At 39.3% G+C, this 24776-nt stretch overlaps 1 protein-coding gene across 2 annotated transcripts in view; it reads left to right on the top strand.

The window, feature by feature from the left end:
- Positions 1-2639: 2639 nt before the first annotated feature.
- PTPN2 (protein tyrosine phosphatase non-receptor type 2) overlaps positions 2640-24776 on the top strand; it is a 79961-nt gene continuing 57824 nt past the window's right edge. For both annotated transcript variants that reach the window (XM_080821025.1, XM_080821024.1), the window contains exons 1-2: positions 2640-2823; positions 24222-24312. In XM_080821025.1, coding sequence (XP_080677151.1) covers positions 2755-2823; positions 24222-24312 — 160 coding nt within the window. In that variant the 5' untranslated portion in view covers positions 2640-2754. The remainder of the gene's footprint in view (positions 2824-24221; positions 24313-24776) is intronic.

Here is a 24776-nt window from a genome sequence, read left to right as displayed (position 1 = left end):
ATTAGCCACTAGCTACATGTGACTATTGAGCCTTTGAAATGTGGCTAGTACAACTGAGGAACTAACTGAGGAACTTACTTCATGACACTTGTCGAAAATGATGAATTAGGAAGACTTTATTCACAGTGAGGGGGATCTATTGTAACAGGAATAGGGGCCACTGCAATGAGTTTTGCAGTGGTAGAGAGATTGAACTCAACTTTTTTTTCCCTTCTTAATTTTTATTTAAATTCCAGTTAATATATAGTGTAATATTGGTTCCAGGAGACTTTAGTGATTCATCACTTACATATATATAGCACCCAGTATTCATCATAACAAGGGCCCTCCTTAATACCTATCACCCATTTAGCCTATCCCCCACCCACCTCTCTCCATCAACCCTGTTTGTTCTCTGTCGTTAAGAGTCTCTTATGGTTTCCCTCCCCTTTTCTTCTTTTTCCCTTCCCATGAACTCATCTGTTTTGTTTCCTAAATTCCACATATGCGTGAAATCATAGTTGTCTTTCTCTGACTTACTTCACTTAGCATAACACACTCTAGCTCTATCCATGTTGCTGCAAATGGCAAGATTTCATTCCTTTTGATGGCTAAGTAATATTCCATTGTATATGTAACATTATATATATGTATATATGTGTATATATATATATTATATATATATATATATGTATCTCACATCTTCTTTAACCATTCATCACTTGGGTTGAGCTCAATTTTGAATACAGACAGGGCTAATGGGAATTTATAGCCAAGGAAAAGGGTCAGTGGATAGAAAATTACTAAGAGGTATTACAAAACAAAATTCAATTGAGTAAACTTCAAAGATAATATTGGCTTTATTCAATGATTCATGATCTGGGCATCATCAAATCTAGCAGATATAAATGATCTGAGGAGCTGTACAAATTGAAAGACTTACAGGCAAAAGGGGGCAGGAACAAGTTTACTTATACTAGGCAAAAAGGAGATTGGTTATTGCAAGATTACTTTCCTTCAGAGGATGGCAGGGGTCTATCAACAGATTACCTAACTAGGGCTGGTCAGGTGACTCCTAACTGACTCATTTAAGATCCCATTTCTGGGAGAGTTGAAACAGTAATTAATTACAGGTCTGGTAACAGGGGGCTTAGCAAGAACTCCATTTTAGGAGTATTGTCTTGTTTTTAACACGAAAAAACATCAGGGGCATTCTGACTGAACTGATCTAATAGGATTCTTGCTGTAGGCAGGCCAGGGTGATCAGATAGCACCTGAGGGATAGTGAAAGATGAGGAATCTGATTAAGTATTGAGGGTGATTAGATATTGAGAATGGTGGATTCTGGATAAACTGACTTAGTAAGATTCTTGCTAAAATTAGACAATGCAGAGAAACAGGGAAGTCCAAAAATCAATGCCTAGTTGAAAAAGTGCTCAGAAGAACCTGAGTAGAATTTGTTCAAGGAGTGAATCTTTGTCATTTCTTTTAATTTCAATTAAAATTTAAACATCCAGGTACCTGGGTGGCTCAGTCAGCTAAGCCTCGGACTCTGGATTTCTGCTCAGGTCATGATCTCAGGGTCTTGGGATCAAGCCCCTAGTTGGACTCTGTGCTGAGCAGGGAGTCTTCTGGAAACTTTCTCCTTCTCCCCCCCCCACCCCCCAATAAATAGGGTCATTTGCCTGGCTCAGTCGGTTAAGCCTTTGCCTTCAGCTCAGATCATGATCCCAGGGTCCTAGGATACAGCCCGCATTGGGTTCCCTGCTCAGCAGGGACTCTCTTTCTCCCTCTGCCGCTCCCCCTACTCACACTGTCTCTCTCTCAAATGAATAAATAAGGTCTTTGGAAAAAATAATAAATAAATATCTAAAAAGAAAAAAATTAAATGTCAATATTGGGTAGCACCGCTAAAATTTTTCTAACCCTTCTCATTTCTTAGGAAGATGACATAACAAGATACTATAAGCATATGGTTTACCAACAATGAGTTATCTTAATCTGAAGAGGCATGATTTCCTTAGCCAGCATGTTTGTGCTGTAAAAGATTATTTGTTCTTCTAGGTAACATTAATTTTTAAGTCGTGTGACATTTACTTAACATCACGTATTCTCCGTAACTCCAAGAGAGGCTGCCTCTCCTTTTGCTATAGTGATTTATTTGGCACAAAACCCTCAAGCATACACGAGCTGGCATCAGGTCTGGTTTATACTCTCCGAGGGAGCTGAGAAATTTGTTTCAAAATTGGACACAGGTCTCTAAACTGACCTAGATGACGTGTAAAATAAAACGAAAATACTGCATTTAAAAAAACTAAGACTAAAGAGAAAAAGAGAAACGGGACAACAAGAAGGAAAGTCTTCCCAAGGGACTTTCTTGGTCCGCTCCATTTCTGGGAAACTCACGGTACTGTACCTCCTCCCCGGGGCCAGTCCACTCAAGTCCGAGGAGCCGACCGCCCAGTGCCCCACTTCCCCCGACTGCAGCCTCTGGGTGGTCCCCTTGGCCCCGCCCCCTCTCCACCTGGGCGCCCTCTGGAGCACGCCTCCTCCAAACGTCCCGCCCCGCCGCCGTCCGACTTCAGGCGCCGCGAGTCGGCGCGCTGACGTCCGACGCTCCAGGTACTTTCCCCGCGGCCGGCCGGGCCCGGCGTGGGGGCGGGGCAGGGCGCGGAGCGCGCATGCGCCGCAGCGCCAGCGCTCTCCCCGGATCCTGCGGGGCCTGAGCCTCTCCGCCGGCGCAGGCTCCGCTCGCGCCAGCTCGCTCCCACCGCCATGTCTGCCACCGTCGAGCGGGAGTTTGAGGAGTTGGATGCTCAGAATCGCTGGCAGCAGCTGTATTTGGTGAGTCGCGGGCTCGCGCAGTAGCCACAGTCCTCACCGAGGACCCGGGCTCGCGCCCGCCGGCTCCCTCCCGCCTCCCCCGCCTCCTGCTCGGGGCGGAAGTGGCGGCGCGCGGGCCGCGTCAGGGGCGCGCCTGCGCCGACCGGGTCTCTGGGCCCTTCTGAAAAAAGACTTTGGGCGGGCGGGGGTGCTCCTCAGGAGCGCAAGCGCAGAGTTAGTTCTGGAAGGTGGCTCCACAGCGGCGCCTGGTGGCGGGCGAGGACGTACTCCGCCACCCGGGGGGGACCTGGGAGGTCGGGGAGGTACCCGGGAGACCCGCGGGCTGTCCGAGAGTTCGCGGGGGCCCGAGAGAAGGGAAGTGAGGCCTCGGGGGACACGGGCGGGCGGCGGGGAGCCGGCTGCAGGCTTGTGAGAGTTCGCACGCCCTGGTGGCTGACTCTGCCCGCGGATACCTTTTTCGCTGGCCAGGTGTTCTGTGGCTGCGCGGAGGCCGGCCGCGGCACCCATTTCCGAAGGCGCAGCCGGCTCTGGCCTTGGTGTTCTGGGTGGCTGCGGGGCCTCTCGAAATGGCAGTGCCTAAACCGTGGTGACGGCGGAAGCTCCCGGCGAATCAGCAGTCTTAAGAGAGCCCAGTGTCTCAGCGCGTGGGTCGTCCTCCACAACCAGCTTCCAGGAACGAGAATATCTGGCTTTGGTTGTGTTAGTTAAAAGAAAGAAAAAGGGGGACGCCTGGGTGGCTCAGTTGGTTGAGCGGCTGCCTTCGGCTCAGGTCATGATCCCAGCGTCCTGGGATCGAGTCCCACATCGGGCTCCTTGCTCAGCAGGGAGCCTGCTTCTCCCTCTGCCTCTGCCTGCCTCTCTGTCTGCCTGTGCTCACTCTCTCTGACAAATAAATAAATAAAATCTTTAAAAAAAAAAAAAAAAAGAAAGAAAAAGGGTGTTCTCTTTTAAATCTTCTTTACCGAGGAATACTTTACAGTAAGAGACACAGATTTTATGTGTGGAGTTAAGCGAGTTTTCTTAATGTGTACACCTGTGTAGGCACCAACCAGGTCAAAATAATGAACCTTTCCATTACCCCGAAGGTGCCGTCATGCTCCTTCTTCCATCCCATAGACCAGATCACCGCTGTTCTGATTTCTTACTGCTGTACAGTAATCTTGCCTTTTCTCGAACTCATTACGAGTGGAATCGTGTAGTTGGATTCTTTTGTGACTAGTTTCTTCACATCGGCTAGAGAACCTTTGAATTCATACAGAACTGTATCTCTTTGAAAATGATTTAGTTGTCTGTACTGCTTAATTATTAGCATGTTATTCCCAAGATTAAATTGAGTGCTTGGTGAGTTAAATGTTGCTTCGGCTGTTCGCAGAAAAAGGGGGGAAAAAAAGGTTTTCCTGTAAATCTGAATGATTCTGGGTTTCTCCCCATTTAAATTCATTTAGTTAAAGGACAGTAAAAATTGCTTCTTTGTCATTATGATCAGAATGTAACTTTTTTTTCTTGAACACATTAGCAGGAAGTGTAATAAATAACCTGATTCACTTGAGTACAGAGTATATTAGAGTACTAACTTTTGAGAACGCTGGTAATGGCTTTACTAATTATAGAAAATTTTAAATTCAAATTCTGGTAGGAATCTTTATGTGAGAGCCTGCCAGCTGTGACTTCTCCAGTTACATTTGTTTAAATAGAAGCTACTGTCTCCAAGTTGCTACTGATAAATCAAAATACAGATTTGAGAAGAGAAAGGTGAATGCTACAGCTTAATTCAGCTTAACATTTTGGTTAAGCAGTTTGATTTTGGGGTGGTGCGGATAGCATTAATATATTTGAAAATTTAATGAAAACTAATTCCCTCTCACCACAAAAATGGACTTTCTTATATCCACTGAAAATTTCACATTAAATTTCAAGGAATTCAGGAAACCCTTACATGAACTGGTGCCAAGGAATCCTTTAGTGGTTTAGTCAATGCTTTCATTATTTTTTTCATAACAATAAGAAGAGCATTCGTTTGGTCAGTAGAAATCACGCAAAACATACTGGTGTTATGATAAAAGTGGGTCACAAACCAAGAAAATTAGTAATGGAAAAGGTTTTCCTTTGACTCTAGAATGTACATTCAGCCTTACTACAAATATGTACTGAGCACCAGTGGTGTACCAGTCCTGCTCTGGGCCATTGAGATTTGGCAGAGAATGAAGCAAAGTTTCTTCTCTTGGGGAGCTCACAATTCTACGATTTGTTCTTTTGATGGCCTCATCACAATTCCCTATTTTTGTTCATCCACTCCTAACACATCTATTATGTATCAGTGTTAGACTGAGTCCCAGCTCTCAAGGATCCAGCCCACTGGGAGTAGTAAATGGGTAAGAAGATGAAAACATAAAAGTAAGAAATGCAAAAGCTAGTTTTAAGCACAGAGTGTTGTCTAATCACCCAAAGGGGTGCACCTGGAAATTCTGGTAGTGATTCTGCAGGAGGTATGGCCTTACCTAAGTCTTGAAGGACAAGTTGGCTAGGTGAAGAGAATAAGGGAAGAAGAATTAGTGTTCCAGAGAAGGAAGGAATGTGTGCAGAGGTACAGAGCGTAGAACACCAAGAGGATTACCAAGAAGTTAGCCTCGTGAGGAGTATGGAATGAAGTTGAGGTGCTGGAGGGATAAGGCTGGAGAGTAAGACAGAGCCTATTAGGTGCCTGTAGATCAGACTGTGGAATTGGAGCTAGTTGATAGGACTCATTGAATTTTTTAAGCCTGGAAGTACCATGCAAGATCATACTATATATATTTTTTAAAGTTTTATTTTATTATTTCTTAAAGGTTTTAATTATTTTTTGTCAGAGAGCGCACAAGTGAGCTAGAGCACAAGCAGGGGGAGCATCAGGCTGAGGGAGAAGCAGACTTCCCGCTGAGCAAGGAGCCCAGTGTGGGACTCAATCCCAGGACTCTGGGATCATGACCTGAGCCAAAGGCAGATGCTTAACCAACTGAGCCACCCAGGCATCCCTTTACTATATTTACTTTTTAGTAAGATTGTTCTGCTGGTGTGAATGATGGGGCTCTCTGTAGGCAGGTAGTACAGGGAAGTATTCTGTTGGAATAAACCGAAAGAGAAGTGCTGACCTCCTGAACTAAGGCAGTGGCAGGAGGAATGAAGGGGGGATACTGATTTGAAGTGGTAAGGGGATAAGATGTGTTTGGTTTTGTAACTGTTCAATTCAGTTTGAGATGCCTGTGAGATGTCAAAATGGAAATAGTTTAATATATAAATACAGACTTCAGGGAGGTCTGAGCTGTAAATAGGATTTTGGAAATCATGAGCACATAGGTGGTATTTGAGGTCCTAAATGTGGATGAGGTCATCTAGGGAAAATATGGAGGGTTTGGAAATGCTGAAGGCCAACAACAATTAAGGGTGTAGGTAAAGAAGTTTGCAAAAAAGACTAGAGAGGAATAATCATGGAAGTGGGAGAAAATTGATTGTGGGTGTGAAAGGAGTTGATGGTGAGGAGGGCCAAATGCAGCAGATGGAAAATAAAGTCAAAACTGAAAGGGCCCATTGACTTAAGGAGTGGATGATCACACCTTTATTTTTTATTATTTGGTATTTTTTGTTTTTTGTGAGTGTGTTTTTGTTTTGCTTTGTTTTTAGAGGTGGGAGAAAGAGAAAGGGTGGGAGGGAGAGGGGGATAGAGAGAGAATCTTAAACAGGCTCCATGCCCACCCTGTGTGAAGTCCAGTGCATGAGGCTTGATCTCACAACCCTGAAATCTTGACCTGAACTGAAATCAAGAGTTGATGCCTAACCTTCCTGAGCTACCCAGGTGCCCCCAGATACCTTTAAAGATAACAATTTCAGTGGAGTACGAAAGTCAGATGCTGAGCAAGGAGAAGAGAAGGTGGGAAGAAGTACAACCATGTAAATGGAGACCATTCTCCATTTACATTCTCCATGTAAATGGAGACCAGGTTAGAAGCCTAACCTGACTGATGGAGTGGGGTAGGTAGCTAAAGTGACACACAGTTATGTCCCTTCTTACTGAAAACTTTCAGTGGTTTTTTCACTGCTCATAATGTAAAATTCAGATCCTTCTGTGGCTCACAAGACCACATGGTCTTCCTCCCCATATGACTTTCTTCCCTCTTCCATTGGGCTCTATTCCTTGAAATGTACGTGTCTATTCTTCCCTGAGGGCCTTCGTAATTGTAGCTCTCTTTGCCTTAGCACAACTTCTCCCCCTATTTTCCCCATTAACTACCTCCTACTCATCCCTGAAGTCTCATTTCCTTAGTGAGGGGCCTTCCTGCCCCTCCCCTGCAGGATATGATCCCCTGTTACATACTCCATAGTGTTCCACGACTTCCCCTTTCATAGCATTGCGTTGGATGTAATGTGCAGCAGATTATGTAGAGAACACAAATTTGCATCAAGCAAACCACTATTATTTGAGTAGGGAAAAAGTGCTTAAGTGAGCTCTCTGCTTTGTCTGTCACAAGACTGGGTGATATTTGTGTGAATTTTTTTGGCCGTGCTAATTGGATTAGGAAAAGAAAGGCTTTGCTCTTGGGCAAAAACTAGATATAACTAGAAGTTGGACTTGATTAGTGGAGTGAGAACTTTTGCTTTACACCTTATTGAAAGTCTTGCAGGAAAGGAAAAATGAATTGATTATTTTGAGTGTGAAACTCTTTGGCCCCTTACTCCGTTTTACCCAGTTTTGAACAGTTGCTTTTATAACATAGCTTTTGGTAGTAGGAGGTTTCTTAGGAATGAGTTATGGGGTCAGAGCAGAACAGACTATGAATTTCTCTTCTGCATTGTCTCATTAGAACTTCATGCAGGCAGTGCCAATGCCTTGCACAATATCAGGCACTTAGTAGGTGCATGATAAATCTTTGTTGAATAATGACTTCTTACCAGAGAAGCCTGACTTGATGTGTTTTGGGAGAGGGGGAGGATAAGCCTAAAGAGAGAGGTTAGAAGTTGAAGAAATAGAAGGGATTAATGTTGGTGCCAGAAACCTTGAAAAGCAGGTGCTGATGGGAGCAAGAGCACATAGATGGAAGAACTGGCCTTGAAAGGGCACAACTGGCAGAAGTGAGATTGCTGGAAAAGTCTAATTTGGTTTGACTGACAAACTAATGAAACATTAATGTAGTCTCAGGTTAACTGCTTTTTGAGAAATGTTCACGATTGCTTTTTTTTTTTTTTTTGTCTGTAGTCACTGCTGATTGCTGTCTGAATCAGGCCGGGGCATGAGAAGGGCAGAGAAAGAATGAAGTTTTATGAGCTTTCAGGGAAGGGAGTGAAACTGTAGGGAAATGGCAAAAAAAAAAAAAAAGAAAAAGAAAAAAATCATCTAAGCCATGGAGTAATGTTTCTAGTAAATGGTGGCTCAGAAAGAATTTGGTTGACTAATCAGAGTTTAGGAACTGTGAAACTCTTAACTGGTCATTTTTCTTTATAAGAAATTAGTACTTCAGATAACTGCCAGAGTAAGAGTCACTTGTGAGTCAGTCAAGTTTTAGAAGTAGACTATCAAGGGAAGTCTATTTTTCTAGTATTTATAGTGGGTAGCCATAGGATAAACCAAAGTTTTCTTTTTTTAAATTTTTTTTATTTATTTGATAGAGATCACAAGCAGGCAGAGAGGCAGGCAGTGGGGGGGTGGGGAAGCAGGCTCCCTGCCGAGCAGAGAGCCTGATGCGGGGCTCAATCCCGGGACCCTGAGATCATGACCTGAGCCGAAGGCAGAGGCTTAACCCACTATGTCACCCAGGCGCCCCAAACCAAAGCTCTCTCGTACTAAAACACTTCCTTTGCAGTGTGTATTACACATTGTCTGCAATTGTTTAATCTTAGGATTAGGGGTTTCACATGGTTGCATGTGCTCTTCTCTACAGACTCCTCAAATTTCCTTGAAAATAGCCTGCTTTCTCATATTTGGAGTCTTTACATATGTTGAATATTTTCTATGTCTTATCTATTTAGGAAACCTCTTTAAGACTAGCCTCTGGTCTCCTTAGGCAAAGTTATGTGATTCCTGAATCTCTATATTCTTTTATTGGAGTATGAATTACATAGTGTTATAACTGTGTGTCAAGCTCTTTGAGGGGTGCTTTGTTTTTGTTTCCCCACCATTTGCCTGTAGTTCTGAGACATTCACTAAACAAAAGAATCATGCTCCCCTTTTAAAATGTTGGCGCCTGGCGGCTCCTGCCTGGCTCAGTTGGTGGAGGATGCTTCTTCTTCCTTTTTTTTTTTTTTAAAGATTTTATTTATTTATTTGGCAGAAAGAGCGATCACAAGTAGGCAGAGAGGCAGGTAGAGAAGGGGAAGCAGGCTCCCTGCTGAGCAGAGAGACCAATGTGGAGCTCTATCCCAGGACCTGAGATCATGACCTGAGCCAAAGGCAGAGGCTTAACCCATTGAGCCACCCAGGCGCCCTGAGCATGTACCTCTTGATCTCAGGGTTGTGAGTTCAAGCCCTGCATTGGGTGTAGAGATTACTTAAAAATCTTAAAAATACATAAATAACATGTTAGCACCTTGATGTATTCCAGCCCCCTCATTCATAGCTGAGGAGATGCCTGTCCAACATGACGTTGGGACTTCTATACAAGTTGCCATCATAGCCAACAGTGACACAGATGGGACCCAAATTTAGTCCTTAGGATTCTCATTTCTGTGTTATCCCAATTTGCCATTGTGACTACTTACATTGCTTTCTCCTTTAGATCTACTTGAGATTAATGCCACTGACGGTATCATTTAAATTTTTCGTAGCAAGGAGAGAACAGAATGTGTTTTAATAGGTGGGGTCATTTTGGAATTGGAGGCCTTTAAAACAGTATCTGGGATCCGTGGATTAGACTGGACAGTGATTTCCAAGTCCCTTGAAACTGTCTGCTAAATTGTGTGTATGTGTGAGTGTGTTTCGGTATTTTGTCTCTAGATGATTCAATAGCTTTTGTTCTCCTGTGGATCTCTGTGACTCCTCCATAGGTAAGGGCCACCGCTTTAAGGGAAAACAGTCTCGGGAATGGTGCCCCTATAGAGAATATATAACTAGAAATTATAACTGTGTTTTGGCTCTGATGTATGTTCTATAGTTACTGATACCTACCTGCAATTGTGGAAATCCAGACAGTCACCTTTGTCCTAGGCTTTCTAGCTTGCCTTTTCCAATTTCTTGTTTTTGTTTATTTGTTTGTTTGTTTATTTTTTGAGGGAGGCTGCAGAGGGAGCAGGAGAGAGAATCTTAAGCAGGCTTCACACCCAGTGTGGAGCCTGATGTGGGGGCTCTATCTTACAATCCTGAGATCACAAACTGGTCAAAATTCAGATGCTCAACCAACTGAGCCACGTAGGCGCCCCTCAATTTGATGATTTTAACCGGAATCTCCAAGAACTCAAAGCTACTCCCAGATCACTACTATGCACATAATTCCCTGTTCCCAGTTGGAGACCTGTTACAGCTCTTGCAGTCTCCTGCTCTGTTGTTCTGTCTCCTTAGCGCTCTGTTAAAGTCACTGTTTCTTGAGGGCTGTTTGTTGGGGCTTGTTTATTTTTTTCATTTCAAAAAAATTTTATTTATTTATTTATGAGATAAGAGCACAATTGGAGAGGAGCAGAGGGAGAAGGAAAGAAGCAGACTCCATGCTGAGCACAGAACCCAGTGTGGGGCCTTGATCCCACAAGCCTGACGTGACCTGAGCCGAAGTCAAGAGCTGGCCACTCAACCAGCTGAGCCACCCAGGCACCCCATCGGGGCTTGGTTAAACTAACTGGCATATTAGAACTTTTGTAATACTCTCCATTATTCTGGGTAGCATGTACTGTGCCAGTCTAGCATGTAAAATTTAAAACATAGCAGCTGATAACTGAGGAAGAAATAGGGTTCTGCAGGATAATTTTAAAGAATGTAAATTCTGACTTTGTTGGTCTGAGTCGAATACTCAGATGTTCTAATTAATGATGTTCTAGCTTGCCTGGCTATTGTCTGAAATAGCTGTTGAAAATGAATGTGATGCTATTTTAAATGTATTTGATGTAGTGCTAATTTAATGTTCCATTTATGGTATAGTAGTAGTAATGTTCAGGCAGTTGTTTTGGCTAAATGGTGAAATCCTTGGTTTTAGATCTTAAACATAGGGGTGCTTGGGTGGCTTGGTCAGTTAACATCTGCCTTAGGCTCAGGTCATGATCCCGGGGTCCTGGGATTGAGCCATATGTGGGGCTCTCTGCTCAGCAGGGAGTCTACTTCTCCTTCTGCTTCTGCTTCTGCCTGCCCATCCCCACGCCCTGTCCCCTGTCAAATAAATAAATAAATAAATCCTTAAAGATCTTAAAACATCTTTAAACACCTTTAAAATGAAACCTATGAACAAGAGGAATGCCTGCATACATAAAATCCTCTAAATTTTAGCATGTGATTTCAAACCGTTGGGGCTGATGACCTCTGGGAAAGAAGTCCTGGTCGAGAAATTGATTTCTGATTCGACACTTTATCTGTGAATTTCTGGTACTTTTTTAGTGTGGCATTTTCATGATTTTTTTTTTTAAGATTTTATTTATTTTACAGACAGAGATCACAAGTAGGCAGAGAGGCAGGCAGAGAGAGAGAGAGGAGGAAGCAGGGTCCCTGCTGAGCAGAGAGCCTGATGCGGGGCTCCATCCCAGGACTCTGGGATCATGACCTGAACTGAAGACAGAAGCTTAACATATTGAGCCACCCAGGTGCCCCTTCATGTTTGCTCTAATGTACTCTTCTTACTCCTTTTGCAACCAGTATGTCTGCTTCTGTCAATTTAATTTGGTTTATTTCACTGAGCATTTATAACTTTGTTTCAGACTGCTTTCATTCCTTTGAAGAAAATCTCATACCGAATTATTTTATTCTTTCACTATATTTGAACAGTTTTATACTCTGAAAGCTGTCAGTTCCTCTTTGCAGTTTCTAGTTGACCCTGGAACAATACAGGGTTAGGGGTGTCCACATATAAGTTTTAACTCCCTAAAACTTAGTTATTATTGGCCCACTGTTGATTGGAAGCCTTACCAAAGACATAGTCAATTAAGATATTTTTTATGTTGTGTGTATTTTATAGTGTATTTTTATAACAAAGTGAGCTAGAGAAAAGAAAATCTTATTAAAATCATAAGGAAGAGGAGGCACCTGGGTGGTTCAGTCGTTAAGCGTCTGCCTCTGGCTCAGGTCATGATCCCAGGGTCCTGGGATCGAGCCCCGCATCGTACTCCCTGCTCCTTGAGAAGCCTGCTTCTCCCTCTCCCCCTGCTGTGTTCCCTCTCTCGCTGTGTCTCTCTTTGTCAAATAAATAAAATCTGAAAAAAAAAATCGTAAGGAAGAGAAAATACCCATTTTGTTCAAGGGTCAACTACTTAATCGTGCTTCCAGAAATTCTTTAGAAGGGTTGGACTTAGGTTGTATGGCTCCCAGAGTGTGACCACTCTCTTCCTAGTTAAGGGCTTGTATGCTGGGATCACCTTAGAAAACTGAAGTCACTTCATGACAGTGAGACCTGCTTCTGCATGGATTTATGTTTTAATCATTGCCTGCTTCCCTTTCTCCCTCCCTCTGTCTATCGCACTCCTACAAAACAAATACTAGCACAATGTTCTACACCTTGCTTTTTTTCACTCAATCTGTTATTGGAAATCCTTCCATTTAGCTGTGTTCATTTTAACATTTTAATAGTATTCATTATTTAACCATTGATCTATGGGGCTTGTAGATTATTTCTAGTGGTTAGCTATTAAAAAACAATGTTGCAATGAAGTTGCAAGTTTTATCAATGTACCTTTCAAAGAAGTTTTATCAATGTACGCTTCCATCCGTGGTGTAAGAAAGTGCTTGTTTCCTTATACCCTTTGACCTCTACCCAGTTACATCATCTAACTTTCTGATCTTTATCTGAGAGGTGAAAAATAGTCTTACTGTAGTTATAATTTGCAGTTTTGTTGTAATGAGTGCCGTTGAACAGCTTCTCTTTTGAAAAAGCCATTTGTATTTCCTTTCTCTTTTTAATACATAGGAGTTCTTTACACATTAAGGAAGTTAAGTCTTTGTTGTATATTGCAAATATTTTTTCAATTTATTACCTTTTGGCCATGTTTGTGGTATTTTTTTGTGTAGAAAATTAAATTTTTATGAAATCCTATTTATCAGCTTTTTCTAGATTTTTGCATCATGACTTAGAAAGACCTTGTCTAGTCTATGATTACAAAAAAATTTTCTTCAGTGTTTTCTTCTACAATTTTATGGTTTCTTTTTTTTTTTTAATGTTTAAATGATTGCTGAACCAGAACTTTATTCTGATAAAAGGAATGAGGTAGACATCCAATTAATTTTTTTGTATAAAATATATATAACAAAATATTCCATTTTAGCCATTTTTAAGTGTATAATTCAGTATCATTGATTCCATTTATAATGTTGTGCAACCATCACCGCTGTTTCCAAAACCCTTTCAGCACCCCAAATAGAAACTCTGTACCCATTAAGCAATAACTCCTTATTTCCCCCTCCCCCTGGTGACTTCTGCTCTACTTTCTATCTGTGAATTTGTCTCTTCTAGATACCTCATACAAGTGGAATCATATGTTAGTCCCTTTGTGTCTGGTTTATTTCACTTAGCATAAGGTTGTCAAGGTTGAGCTATGTTTTTGTAGCCTGTTACCAACTTCATTCCTTTTTATGGCTGACAAATTTTTTTTGTACGTATATACCACATTTTGTTTCTCCATTCATCTGTTAATGGACACTTAGGTTGTGTTCACCTTTTGACTGCTGTGAATAATGCTGCTATGAACATTGCTGTGCATATAGCCATTGGAATCCTTGTTTTTTAATTCTTTTGGATTTGGACCTAGAAGTGGAGTTGCTCGATAATATGGTAAATCTGTGTTTAGCTAAATGGTTTCTGTGGTGGCTGCAACGTTTTACGTTCCCACTAGCAGTGTTTGAGGATTCTAATTTCTTTATATCCTCACAAACACTCGTTATTTTCCATTTTTAAAATTATAGTCTTGCAAGTAGGTATGAAGTGGTTTATATTTGCATTTCTGTAATGACTAAGGATGTCGAATATTCTTTTTCCTGTGTTTATTGACTAATTGTGTATCTTAGGAGAAATGTCTGTTCAGGTCCTTCGCCTGTTTTTTTCCTAAGACAACTTTTTTTTAAACTTTTTTTTTTTTAAAGATTTTATCTATTTATTTGAGAGAAAGGGAGAAGCAGACTCCCTGCTAAGCAGAGAGCCCAATATGGGACTTGATCTTGGGACCCTAAGATCATGACTTGAGCGGAAGGCAGATGCTTAACCAGCTTAGCCATCCAGACACCCAAGACTTCATTTTTTTTTAGAGCAGTTTTAGGTTCACAGCAAAATTGAGGGGGGAGCTGCAGAAATTTCTCATGTACCTCCTGCCCCCACACATGTGGCCTTCCACATTATCAAAATCCCCCACCAGAGTGGTATGTTTGTTATAATTGATGAGCCTACATTGGTATAAATATCCAAAGTCCCTAGTTTACCTTGGGGTTCATTTTTGGTGGTATACGTTCTGAGGGTTTGGGCAAATGTACATGTATCCATCATTATGGCATCATATATAAAAATCCAGTGTTCTCCCTATTCATCCCTACCCCCTTCCCCAACACCAGTAACCATTATTGATCTTTTTACTGTCTACATAGTTTCGCCTTTTCCAAAAATGTCATATAGTTGGAATCATATAGTAAGTAGCCTTTTCAGATTGGCTTCTTTCACTTAGTAATATGTATTTAAGGTTCCTACATGTCTTCATGTCATGATAATTCATTTCTTTTGAACACTGAATAATATACTCCATTGTCTGGATGTAACATTATTTTTCCATTCATCTACTGAAGGACATCTTGGTTGCTTCCAAGTTTAGACAATTGTACATAAAGCTGCTGTGTCCGGTTTTTCTGTGGACATAAGTTTTCACCTTCTTTGGGTAAATAGCAAGGAGTGCAATTACTGGATCATATGCTAAGAGTATGTTTAGTTTTTTGAGAAACCACCAAACTGTTTTCCAAACTAGCTGTACCATTTTGTATTCTCACCAACAATGAATGAGAGTTATTGTGCTTTATATCCTTGTCAACTTTTGGTGTTCTCAGTGTTCCATATTTTGGCCATTCTAGTAGATGTCTGTGTATTTTTACATTGTTTGTCCTTTTGTTGTTGAATTGTAGGAATTCTTTGTATGTTGTGGTTATTAATTCCTTGTCAGATATATGATAGGCAAATATTTTTTCCCAAGCTGTGTGTTTCCTTTTAATTGTGTATTGTCATTTGATGAACAAAGATTTTAATTTTGATGAAGTCCAGTGTATTTTATTTTATTGTCACCTGTGCTTTTGGTGTCATAATTTAAGAAACCATTACCAAATCTAAGATGATGACTTTCAGTGCCTATGCTTTCTTCCAAGAGTTTTATTGTTTTAGCTCTTACATTTGGTCTTTGATCCATTTTAGTTAATTTTTGTATGGTGAAAGTCAGCTTCATTTTTTTTACATGTGGATATCCAGTTTTCCCAGCATCACTTGTTGAAAGACTTTCCACATTGAATTTGCTTGCTTGTTGAAAATCAAATGACTGTAGATCTGAGAGTTTATTTCTGAACTTTGTATTCTATTCCATTGATTTCTGTGACTGTTTTTATGCCATACCACACTGGTACAATTACTGTAGCTTTGCAGTAAGTTTTGGAATCAGGAAGTGTGAGTCCTCCAACTTTGTTACTCTTTTTCAAGATTGTTTTGGCTATTCAGGGTCCTATGAAATTCCGTATAAATACTGGGATGAGGTTTTCCATTTCTGCATAGTTGTCACTGAAATTTTGGTAGAGGTGACACTGAGTCAGTATATCACTTTAGGTAGTTTTGTATTCTTAGTATTTAAATCTTCCAATTCATGAATACAGGATTTCTTTAGGTTATCTTTAATTTCAGCTGTGTTTTGTAGTTTCCAGTGTACAAATCTTTCACCTTTTTCGTTAAGTTTATTCAGAACAATTCTTTTTGATTCTGTTGTAAATGGGATTGTTTTCTTAATTTCCTTCTTTGGATTCATTGCTAGTGTGTAGTAATACTGACTTTCGTATGTTGATTTTGTGTTCTGCAGCTTTGCTGAATTTATTAACTCAACAGGTTTTTTTGTGTGTGGGTGGGTGGGTTCTTTAGGATTTTCTACATATAAAGTCATGTCATTTGTGAATAAAGATAGTTTTATAACTTCCTTTCCAATTTGAATGCCTATTTATTTATTATAGCACAGTTACTCTGGCTAAAATTTCAGTACTCTGTTTAATAGAAGTGGTGAAAGTGTGGAATGCCTGACTGGCTCATTTGGTAGAGCGTGTGATTTTTGTTCTTGAGGTTGTGAGTTTGAACCCCAGGTTAGGTGTGGAGATTACTTAAAAATAAAAATTTTTAAATAAATAAATAAAATCCTGGGGGAAAAAAAAAGAAGTGGTGAAATTGGGAATCCTTGTCTTGTTCCTGACCAGTTTTTTTTTTCCCTAAATAATTGCCTGCTTTTATCATACTGTTTGCTGAATATCCCATCCCTTTTTCCTCCCTCTTTCTGCCATTTAGAGTACCATCCTTATAATTTGCAGAATTCTTTTATGTATATTGGGTGAATGAAGCATGAACAAATGCCTGTATAATCTCATCTCTATGCCTGTTCATCCTTATTTCTTGCATTTTCCTCTCTTGTGCACCACAAGTTCTGTGCTGCTTATGCTTCTTGCAAGACATCAGTTATTCATTCTTTCATTTGTTTATTTATTTATTTTGTCATTTGTTTATTTTTATGTACTTTTGCATTTTAGTGACTTGGTACGAGCTGTTTTGTCTACTTAGACCTGTCATTCTCTACTTGTTTATGTGGCATACTCCTGGTTATTCTTTTTTTTCTTTTCTTTTTTTTTTTTTTTTTTTTTTTTTTTTTTGGTAAGTCTTCATTTATTTTAAGTTTCTGCACCCAGTGTGGGACTCGAACTTAACAACCCAGAGATCAGGAGTTGCATGCTCCACCAGCTGAGCCAGGCCGGTGCCCCTCCTGGTCATCTTTTGGGTCTATTCATCTTTTGGGTCTATTCAAGAAAGTAAATCTACTTTCCATGTTTATTTTGTATATATATATATCTGTGTGTGTGTGTGTGTGTGTGTGTGTGTGTATTTATTTGAGGTTTTATTTATTTATTTGACAGAGTGCACAAGCAGGGGGAGGGGGAGGGGGAGAAGCAGGCTCCCCGCTGAGCAGGGAGCCCCTTGCCATGTGGGACTCCATTCCAGGTCCCTGGGATCATGACTTGAGCCAAAGGTAGATGCTTAACCAGCTGAGCCACACAGGCATCCCTCTGTGTTTATTTTAAATGTGAGCATACTTTTCTTACAGCACTTAAGATAGTCTTAAGGAAAATTCTGAGGTCTGAGTATAAAAAAAGAGAAGGTTGTTAGATACAGTGGTACAAATAGCTGTAAACATTGACAACAAGAACAGTGATAGATCATGAGAAATGGATATAATTTTTCAGGTTCTTAATCCCATGCAATAGATTTTTTTTGTTTTTTTTGTTGTTGTTGTTGTTGTTCTTACTTATTATTGAAATGACCGAAATGAGTGATAAGAAGAAAAATCTGCATTATTATTTGGCACCAGAGAAGGGTCTTACCCATATACTTGAGACTTAGACGGTTTTTTTGGTTTTTTCTTTTTTCTCTTTCAGTTTTCTTGAGAAATGACTGATATGTACATCACTGTTTACATTTAAGGCATGTACAGCATGGTGGTTTGATTTATATGTATTGTAAAATGATTACCACATAGGTTCTGCTAACATCCATCTTCTCATATAAATAGAATAAAAGGAAAAGACAGGAAGGAAAACAGTTTTCTCCTTGTGATGAGAACTTTTAGGATTTAATCTCAGTAACTTTTCTCTGTATCACGTAGTAGTGTTAAGCTCTAGTCATTCTGTTGTACATTAACTCTGTAATACTTATTTTACTTATAACTGGAAGTTTGTATCTTGACCAGTTTCCTCTAATTCCAAGACTTAGGGAATTTTGATATAAAACAGTGTGAGCATCTACAAAAGCTTGGGTGAGAGTTGATGCCTGTACTTTCTGTGAAGATGAACAAACAAATGTTAGACATATGGAAAGTTCAACACCTCAAGAAAGTGAGATTAGTTGGATCATTTAGAGCATGTGGAATAGTATATGAAATAGGGAAAACTGGAATTCAGATTCCCAAAACAAGAGCAGGTTATAAAAATAAACCAAGAACAGAAAGGAATTCTTAAACTTATAAAACATAATTGTTGAAAAAAACCTTAAGATTCACTAGCAAAATAGATAGTGCGGAATACCAAGTTAGCATGAGAAAAATCTGAATTCAGGAAAGAGATATTTAAAGTGAAAATTATGAGAGAACACTTAAAACACATGAAAGTCTCAAATCTCTGTGTTAGGTTGTTCTGAAAGAGAACAGAGGACCCTGAGATGAAGCAGGGACCAAAGACATAAATGGAAGAGTATTTCTGAGCTGAAGAAATCCTTGAATTTCAAGATTAAAGGGGACCACAAAGTCCTCACCAAGAATATATTAAAAAAGCATAAAAACCTAGGTGTGTCTTGATGAATTTTCCAAGTAACAGGATAGAAGACAAAACCCTGTAAGGTAGAAAAACAAGTTATGTTTAGAGAAGAACCTGTCAGTTTTGCATCAGACTTATGCACTCTGACGTTGTATGCCGGAAGATAATGGAGAAATGTCACCCAAGAGCTGAGAGAAATGAAATAGGTATAGAACGTAGGTTTGGGCAGTGAAGCCAGGTAAACTCTAGAGTTAACGTTAAATAATTATAAATACTGTTGTAAACCTTACTGCAAGTGGTAAGAAATTAATTTTGAAATAATTGAAAATGTAAAAAATACGGATCCGAAGTTCTAGATTATTTCAAGAAAATATGGGGGATTGGGCTGTAGGAAGAAGGAAGTGAAATATGATAATTGTACTATAGATTTTATCAGTAGGGATTTTTAAAAAAGATTTTATTTATTTATTTGAAAGAGGGAGAGGGAGAAGCAGGCTCCCTGCTCTTGGGGCTTCATCCCAGGACCCTGAGATCATGATCCGAGCTGAAGGCAGACACTTAACCGACTGAGTCACCCAGGCACTCCTACTAGTAGGGATTTATTGATAGATGCTTTCACATTAGTAGAAAAATACAAGTTCAAACATGGCTTTTACAAAATTTTAAGACTGATTCCCAGTAGAATAGGAATGGTACTTTTACTTCTAAATTACTAGAGGGAAAGAGGAACAAAGAAAACTTGATTAATACAGAAAAAAAACAGGGAAAAGGAAATAAGGAAGCATATAGAAAGAAGCATATAGAAAACAGCAGCCATTGCGAATCATTTTTGGGTAAAAGAAGAAATCAATATGCCATTAGAGACTCTAGAAAATAATGAGATGGCACTGTTCTAAGCTTAATAGGATTTGACCAGTCTCTAAAGCAAGAAGGAAAGAAAAGGATATCCAGTGGGCTAAGCAAGCATTTCATTCAAGCTAGAAAAACAATAAAGTAAAATAAAGCTTTAGAAGGTCAGATTGAATACAAAGGAAAGATAAAAATAGATGAGTAAGCATCTTCCCTTCCCCTTCCAAATAGGCAGTTTAATTTTACTTATGATTATGATCCTAAAATTCTAGTGATATTATGAGGTATTATCTAGAGATACAGTTAGAACACCATTCCCAAATTTATTTTGGAACTGTAAAGATGGTCAGTGTGAGGGAATGTAATAGTATGAAATCCATCCTCATTGATTAAGGGAGAAAAAAAGTGTAGTCCTATTGAGATCAGTTAAAATAAAATTTTTTTTAAATACTTAAGAATAAACTTAAGAAATATGTTGGGTTTGGGGTACCTGGGTGGCTTAGTCAGTTAAGTGTCTGACTCTTGATTTCTGCTCAGGTCGTGATCTCAGGACCGTGGGATTGAGCCCCATGAAGGCGGCTCCATGCTTAGTGTGGAGTCGGCTTGAGATTCTCTCTCTCCCACTCCCCCTTCTCTCACTTGTGTGTGCAAACACACATACTCTCTAAAATAAATAAATAAATAAATAAATAAAATAAATAAAATTTATCTCTCTCTCAAATAAATAAATTAAAAAAAAATAAAGATTTGAAGCAGATAGTCAAAGTGGCAATAAGTGTTTAATCTCACTGATGGTAAAATGAGTGTGATATTATATGTATTTTTTTCTATTTGAAATATTTCACAATGAAAATAAATTTTTATTGCATAAATCTGTACCCTCCCCCAGATGTTCAGCCTTCCCTCCAAAATTTACTAATTTCTCATCCTCCTAGAATTATTCACTGTATTCTGGGCATATTTATGTTTGAGTGGATTGTTCCCTCCCCACCATGAGTGCAATATTGTTTTGTACTTTTTTCACTATGCAGTGAAATTGTTCATTTCATTGTTTCCTTGAAATTTTTTCATATCACTATGTGTAGCACTTGTCCTTTTTCCTTGTTTCCTTTTCCCTTATAAGTTATAAGGCATTGGTGCCTTATAATTTATCTCACCAGTTCACTCCTGAAGATCACTTAACATTTTTGCTAATTTTTCACTCTTATGTACAGTGAACATCCTTGTCCATAAATCTTTGCACACAGGTGTGTGGCTATGTGATATAAATTCCTGGAGGATAAAATTGGTGGGTCAAATTTATGATCTTATTAAATCATTCCCAAACATTGTATCTGTTTACATACAGCAATAATGTATGAGAATACTATAATCTGCCTAGTGTTACCAGAATTTTTTATTCTTGCCAATTTGTTTTCTCTTTATTTGATACAGAAAAGCTATTAACAGAAAACTGTTCTAGTATGTTTTTATTTTGTAATTTTTAATTTTTTAAAAAAGATTTTTATTTATTGAGAGAGCGCACGCACCAGCAAGAGAGAGCACAAGTTGGGGGTGGGGGTAGAAGGCGAAGCAGGCTCCCTGCTGAGCAGGGAACCTAATGTAGGGCTCAGTACCAGGACTTTGGGATGGTGACCTGGGCCAAAGGCAGACACTTAACCAACTGAGCCATTCAGGTGTCCCTGTTTTAGTATTATTTTAAATTAATATTTTTCTTTTATGTCAGTTACTAATTTGCAATATAAAATTACTTTGTAGGGGCGCTTGGGTGACTCATATGGTTTAACGACTGCCTTTGGCTTAGGTCATGATCTCCAGGTCTTGGGATCAAGCCCCATGTCAGGCTCCCAGCTCAGCAAGGAGTCTGCTTCTCCCCCTCCCTCTGGTGCTCCCCTTGCTTGTGCTCTCTTCTCTCTGTATCTCTCTCAAATGAATAAATAAAATCTTTTAAAAAAATTACTTTGTAGTGTTTCAACTCTATAAAGTGTATGAAGTTATCAAATAAATATAAGCCTAGACCTGAATGTATTTAATTTTACATGTAAAATTTATTACTTAACATATAAAAACTTAATATAATTAATGTGTTGGAATAGTTGACACTTTTTCATCTTTTCAGCTAATTACATTTGTTACATGCTTTCTTGGAAAAGTTTTTGAAACTGAAAGGTAATATTTCTGTCCAAATTAATATATGAGGCTATATAACTTTGATACTGGAACTGAATTAAGTCATATGAAAATAGAAAATTAGGGGTCAGTTTAACTTAAAAACATAAATGCGTACATCTTTTTTTTTTTTTAATTTTTTTTTATTTTAATAAACATATAATGTATTTTTATCCCCAGGGGTACAGGTCTGTGAATCGTCTGGTTTACACATTTCACAGCACTCATCATAGCACATACCCTCCCCAATGTCCATTTCCCCACCACCCTCTCCCATCCCCCTTCCCCCCCGCAACCCTCAGTCTGTTTCTTGAGATTGAGTCTTTTATGGTTTGTCTCCCTCCCAATCCCATCTTTTCATTTTTTCTTTTCCTACCTCCCCCCAAACCCCCCCACCTTGCATCTCCACTTCCTCATATCAAAGAGATCATATGATAGTTATATTTCTCCGATTGACTTATTTCGCTAAGCATGATACCCTCTAGTTCCATCCACGTCGTCGCAAATGGCAAGATTTCATGTCTTTTGATGGCTGCATAGTATTCCATTGTGTATATATACCACATCTTCTTTATCCATTCATCTGTTGATGGACATCTAGGCGCTTTCCACAGTTTGGCTATTGTGGACATTGCTGCTATAAACATTCGGGTGCACGTGCCCCTTCGGAGCACCACGTTTGTATCTTTAGGATATATACCCAGGAGTGCAATTGCTGGGTCGTAGGGTAGCTCTATTTTCAGTTTTTTGAGGAACCTCCACACTGTTTTCCAGAGTGGTTGCACCAGCTTGCATTCCCACCAACAGTGTAGGAGGGTTCCCCTCTCTCCGCATCCTCGCCAGCATCTGTCATTTCTTGACTTGTTAATTTTAGCCATTCTGACTGGTGTGAGGTGGTATCTCATTGTGGTTTTGATTTGTATTTCCCTGATGCCGAGTGATGTGGAGCATTTTTTCATGTGTCTGTTGGCCATCTGGATGTCTTCCTTGCAGAAATGTAAATGCGTACATCTTAAAACAATGGTGGTACATCTAGACAATGGGATATTATTCAGCACTAAAAAGAAATGAGCTATCAAGCCATGAAAGGACATGGAGGAACTTTAAAAGCATATTACTAAGTGCAAATGTGTAAATTGTAATTCAACACCTACCTGAGTAAAGGAGAACAGCTGTATGATCACTTCCATAAATGCAGGGAAAACACTGAATACAGTTCAATACCCACTCATGATAAAAAATGTTTAGCCAACTAGAAATTGAAGAGAAGTATCTTAACTTGAAAAGGGTATCTATTGATCAGAAACCCAAAGCAAATATTATGCCTAATGGTTAAACCTTAGTAGCAGTTGTTTCAAAATCAGGGGGGAAAATATATCTATATGACATTGAATAATCAATTTTAGCCAATGGGATTAGATAAGAAAAAGAAATAAGAAATAAAAAAAATACAGGGAAGAGACAGAATTACAACTGTTTGGTAATACTGAGAAATCCAGAGCCACTACAGAATATTAGAGAGCTCAGTAAGACTGCTGGATGAGAGAGAAGCATTAAAAAATCAGTAGCAACAATTATAGCGTGCATGTGTATGTGTTTCTGTTGTGTGTTTGTGGCAGATTGCATTTTCCAAAGTGGCAATAACAACATAGGTTGTGTTCCACATGTTCTTTGCACACACAGTGTGACCCACTGAGAGGTGGTCTGTGTTCCCTACTCTCTGCATCTTAGAAGGCCCAGTGGGTGAAAATACAAACTAGAAAGTTACTTGTTCTGGGGCTGGTGGCATACAAGAGGCCAGGGAATCCATAGTAGGAGCATTTGTCAAGTGACTTGAGTAATTTATTTATGCTTAATTTATAAAATCATGTGGCGCCTCACTTTTAAAATGCTTTTTCTCACATGTGATAGTGTGAAAACAAATCAAATTAATTTTTGCTGTTGATGCACACTTTTTTGGGTGTTTCTGGTTTGGCCCGCATTCTCAGAATAATGTGTTCTATTTGAGTGAAAAAAAAAACCAAACTGTTCATGCTGGATACACCAGATAGCAGAGTGCTTAGTGCAGCCATACCCTCACAGAATTTCTTCCCCAGTGGAACACAGAGAACTGTAAGGGTCCTAAAATGAGTTTCTGACCTAGTGGTGGTTGCTAAGCATTTATGGCTCTAGAAATAAAATTTGAGGGTATTTCTGGACTCAAAGTAACAGTAATATGGCATGAAGGTGAAGAAATAGATGAAAGTTTTAAGACAGAAACTCCAAAATAGAGGTAGAGATTATTGAGAGTTTAGTAAGAAATCAGAGTTTGATGTGATTAGCCTTAGATATATCCATTGCATTAGTTCTGTGTTACATAAAGTGTCTAATGTTGCTTTTAGGGGTTGAATCATTACGTGGCAATATATGAATACATCCAGAGCAGAGACACTGTGCCTGAAGGACCTTGTTCAGTCCTGAGGTCTGGCACTTACTGGCGTTATGACCTTTGGCAGATTGTTTAACCTCTCGAAGCCTGTCATCCCTCACACATAAAACAGGGATGATAGTTTTTCCTGTTGATGTTGGAAGAACTGAATGAGATAATGTAGACAGTCAGCTCTGTGTTGTACTTGGCATTTCATCAGTGCTTGATAAATGTTACTTTATACTGGAAAGTATCTGTTTTGCTCAATTTAAGAGGAATATTAAAATGTATTTTTGTTATTTTAAGGAAATTCGCAATGAGTCCCATGACTATCCTCATAGAGTGGCCAAGTTTCCAGAAAACAGAAATCGAAACAGATACAGAGACGTAAGCCCATGTAAGTACTTTGGGTTTGTGTGCATGTGTATATTTGTGGGTTTGTTTTAGGAGGCAAAATACAATGAAAAAGAAGGTTTGGGATTAGGGTTGATAAGTACAGTGGTTTTCCTTATATTAACATAATACATGTTCTTTAAAGAAAAATTTCAAGACACAAAATAGTAGAAGGAAGGAAAATTGCCCATAATTATTGCATCCTTCAAACACAGCCACTTATTTCAGTGTATTTCTTACTATTTTTCTTATGCATAATTCTCTTTTTAAAAATTAATGGTAATCACATATATGTGTGTGTATTCATATATGTAAATTTCTTATTATTCCATAGCCTTTTAAATATTACTGAAAATATTTATCAGTTTAGTTTTCTTTTTTCCCCCACATTATAAAAGTAGTATATACTCTCTGTAGAAAACTTTTAAAATAGAAATGTGTAAAAGAAAAAAACCTCATGATTTAAAA

The sequence above is a fragment of the Martes martes genome (assembly GCF_963455335.1).
Source record: "Martes martes genome assembly, chromosome: 13".
NCBI lineage: Eukaryota > Metazoa > Chordata > Mammalia > Carnivora > Mustelidae > Martes > Martes martes.
This window is presented reverse-complemented; position numbering and strand designations above follow the sequence as displayed.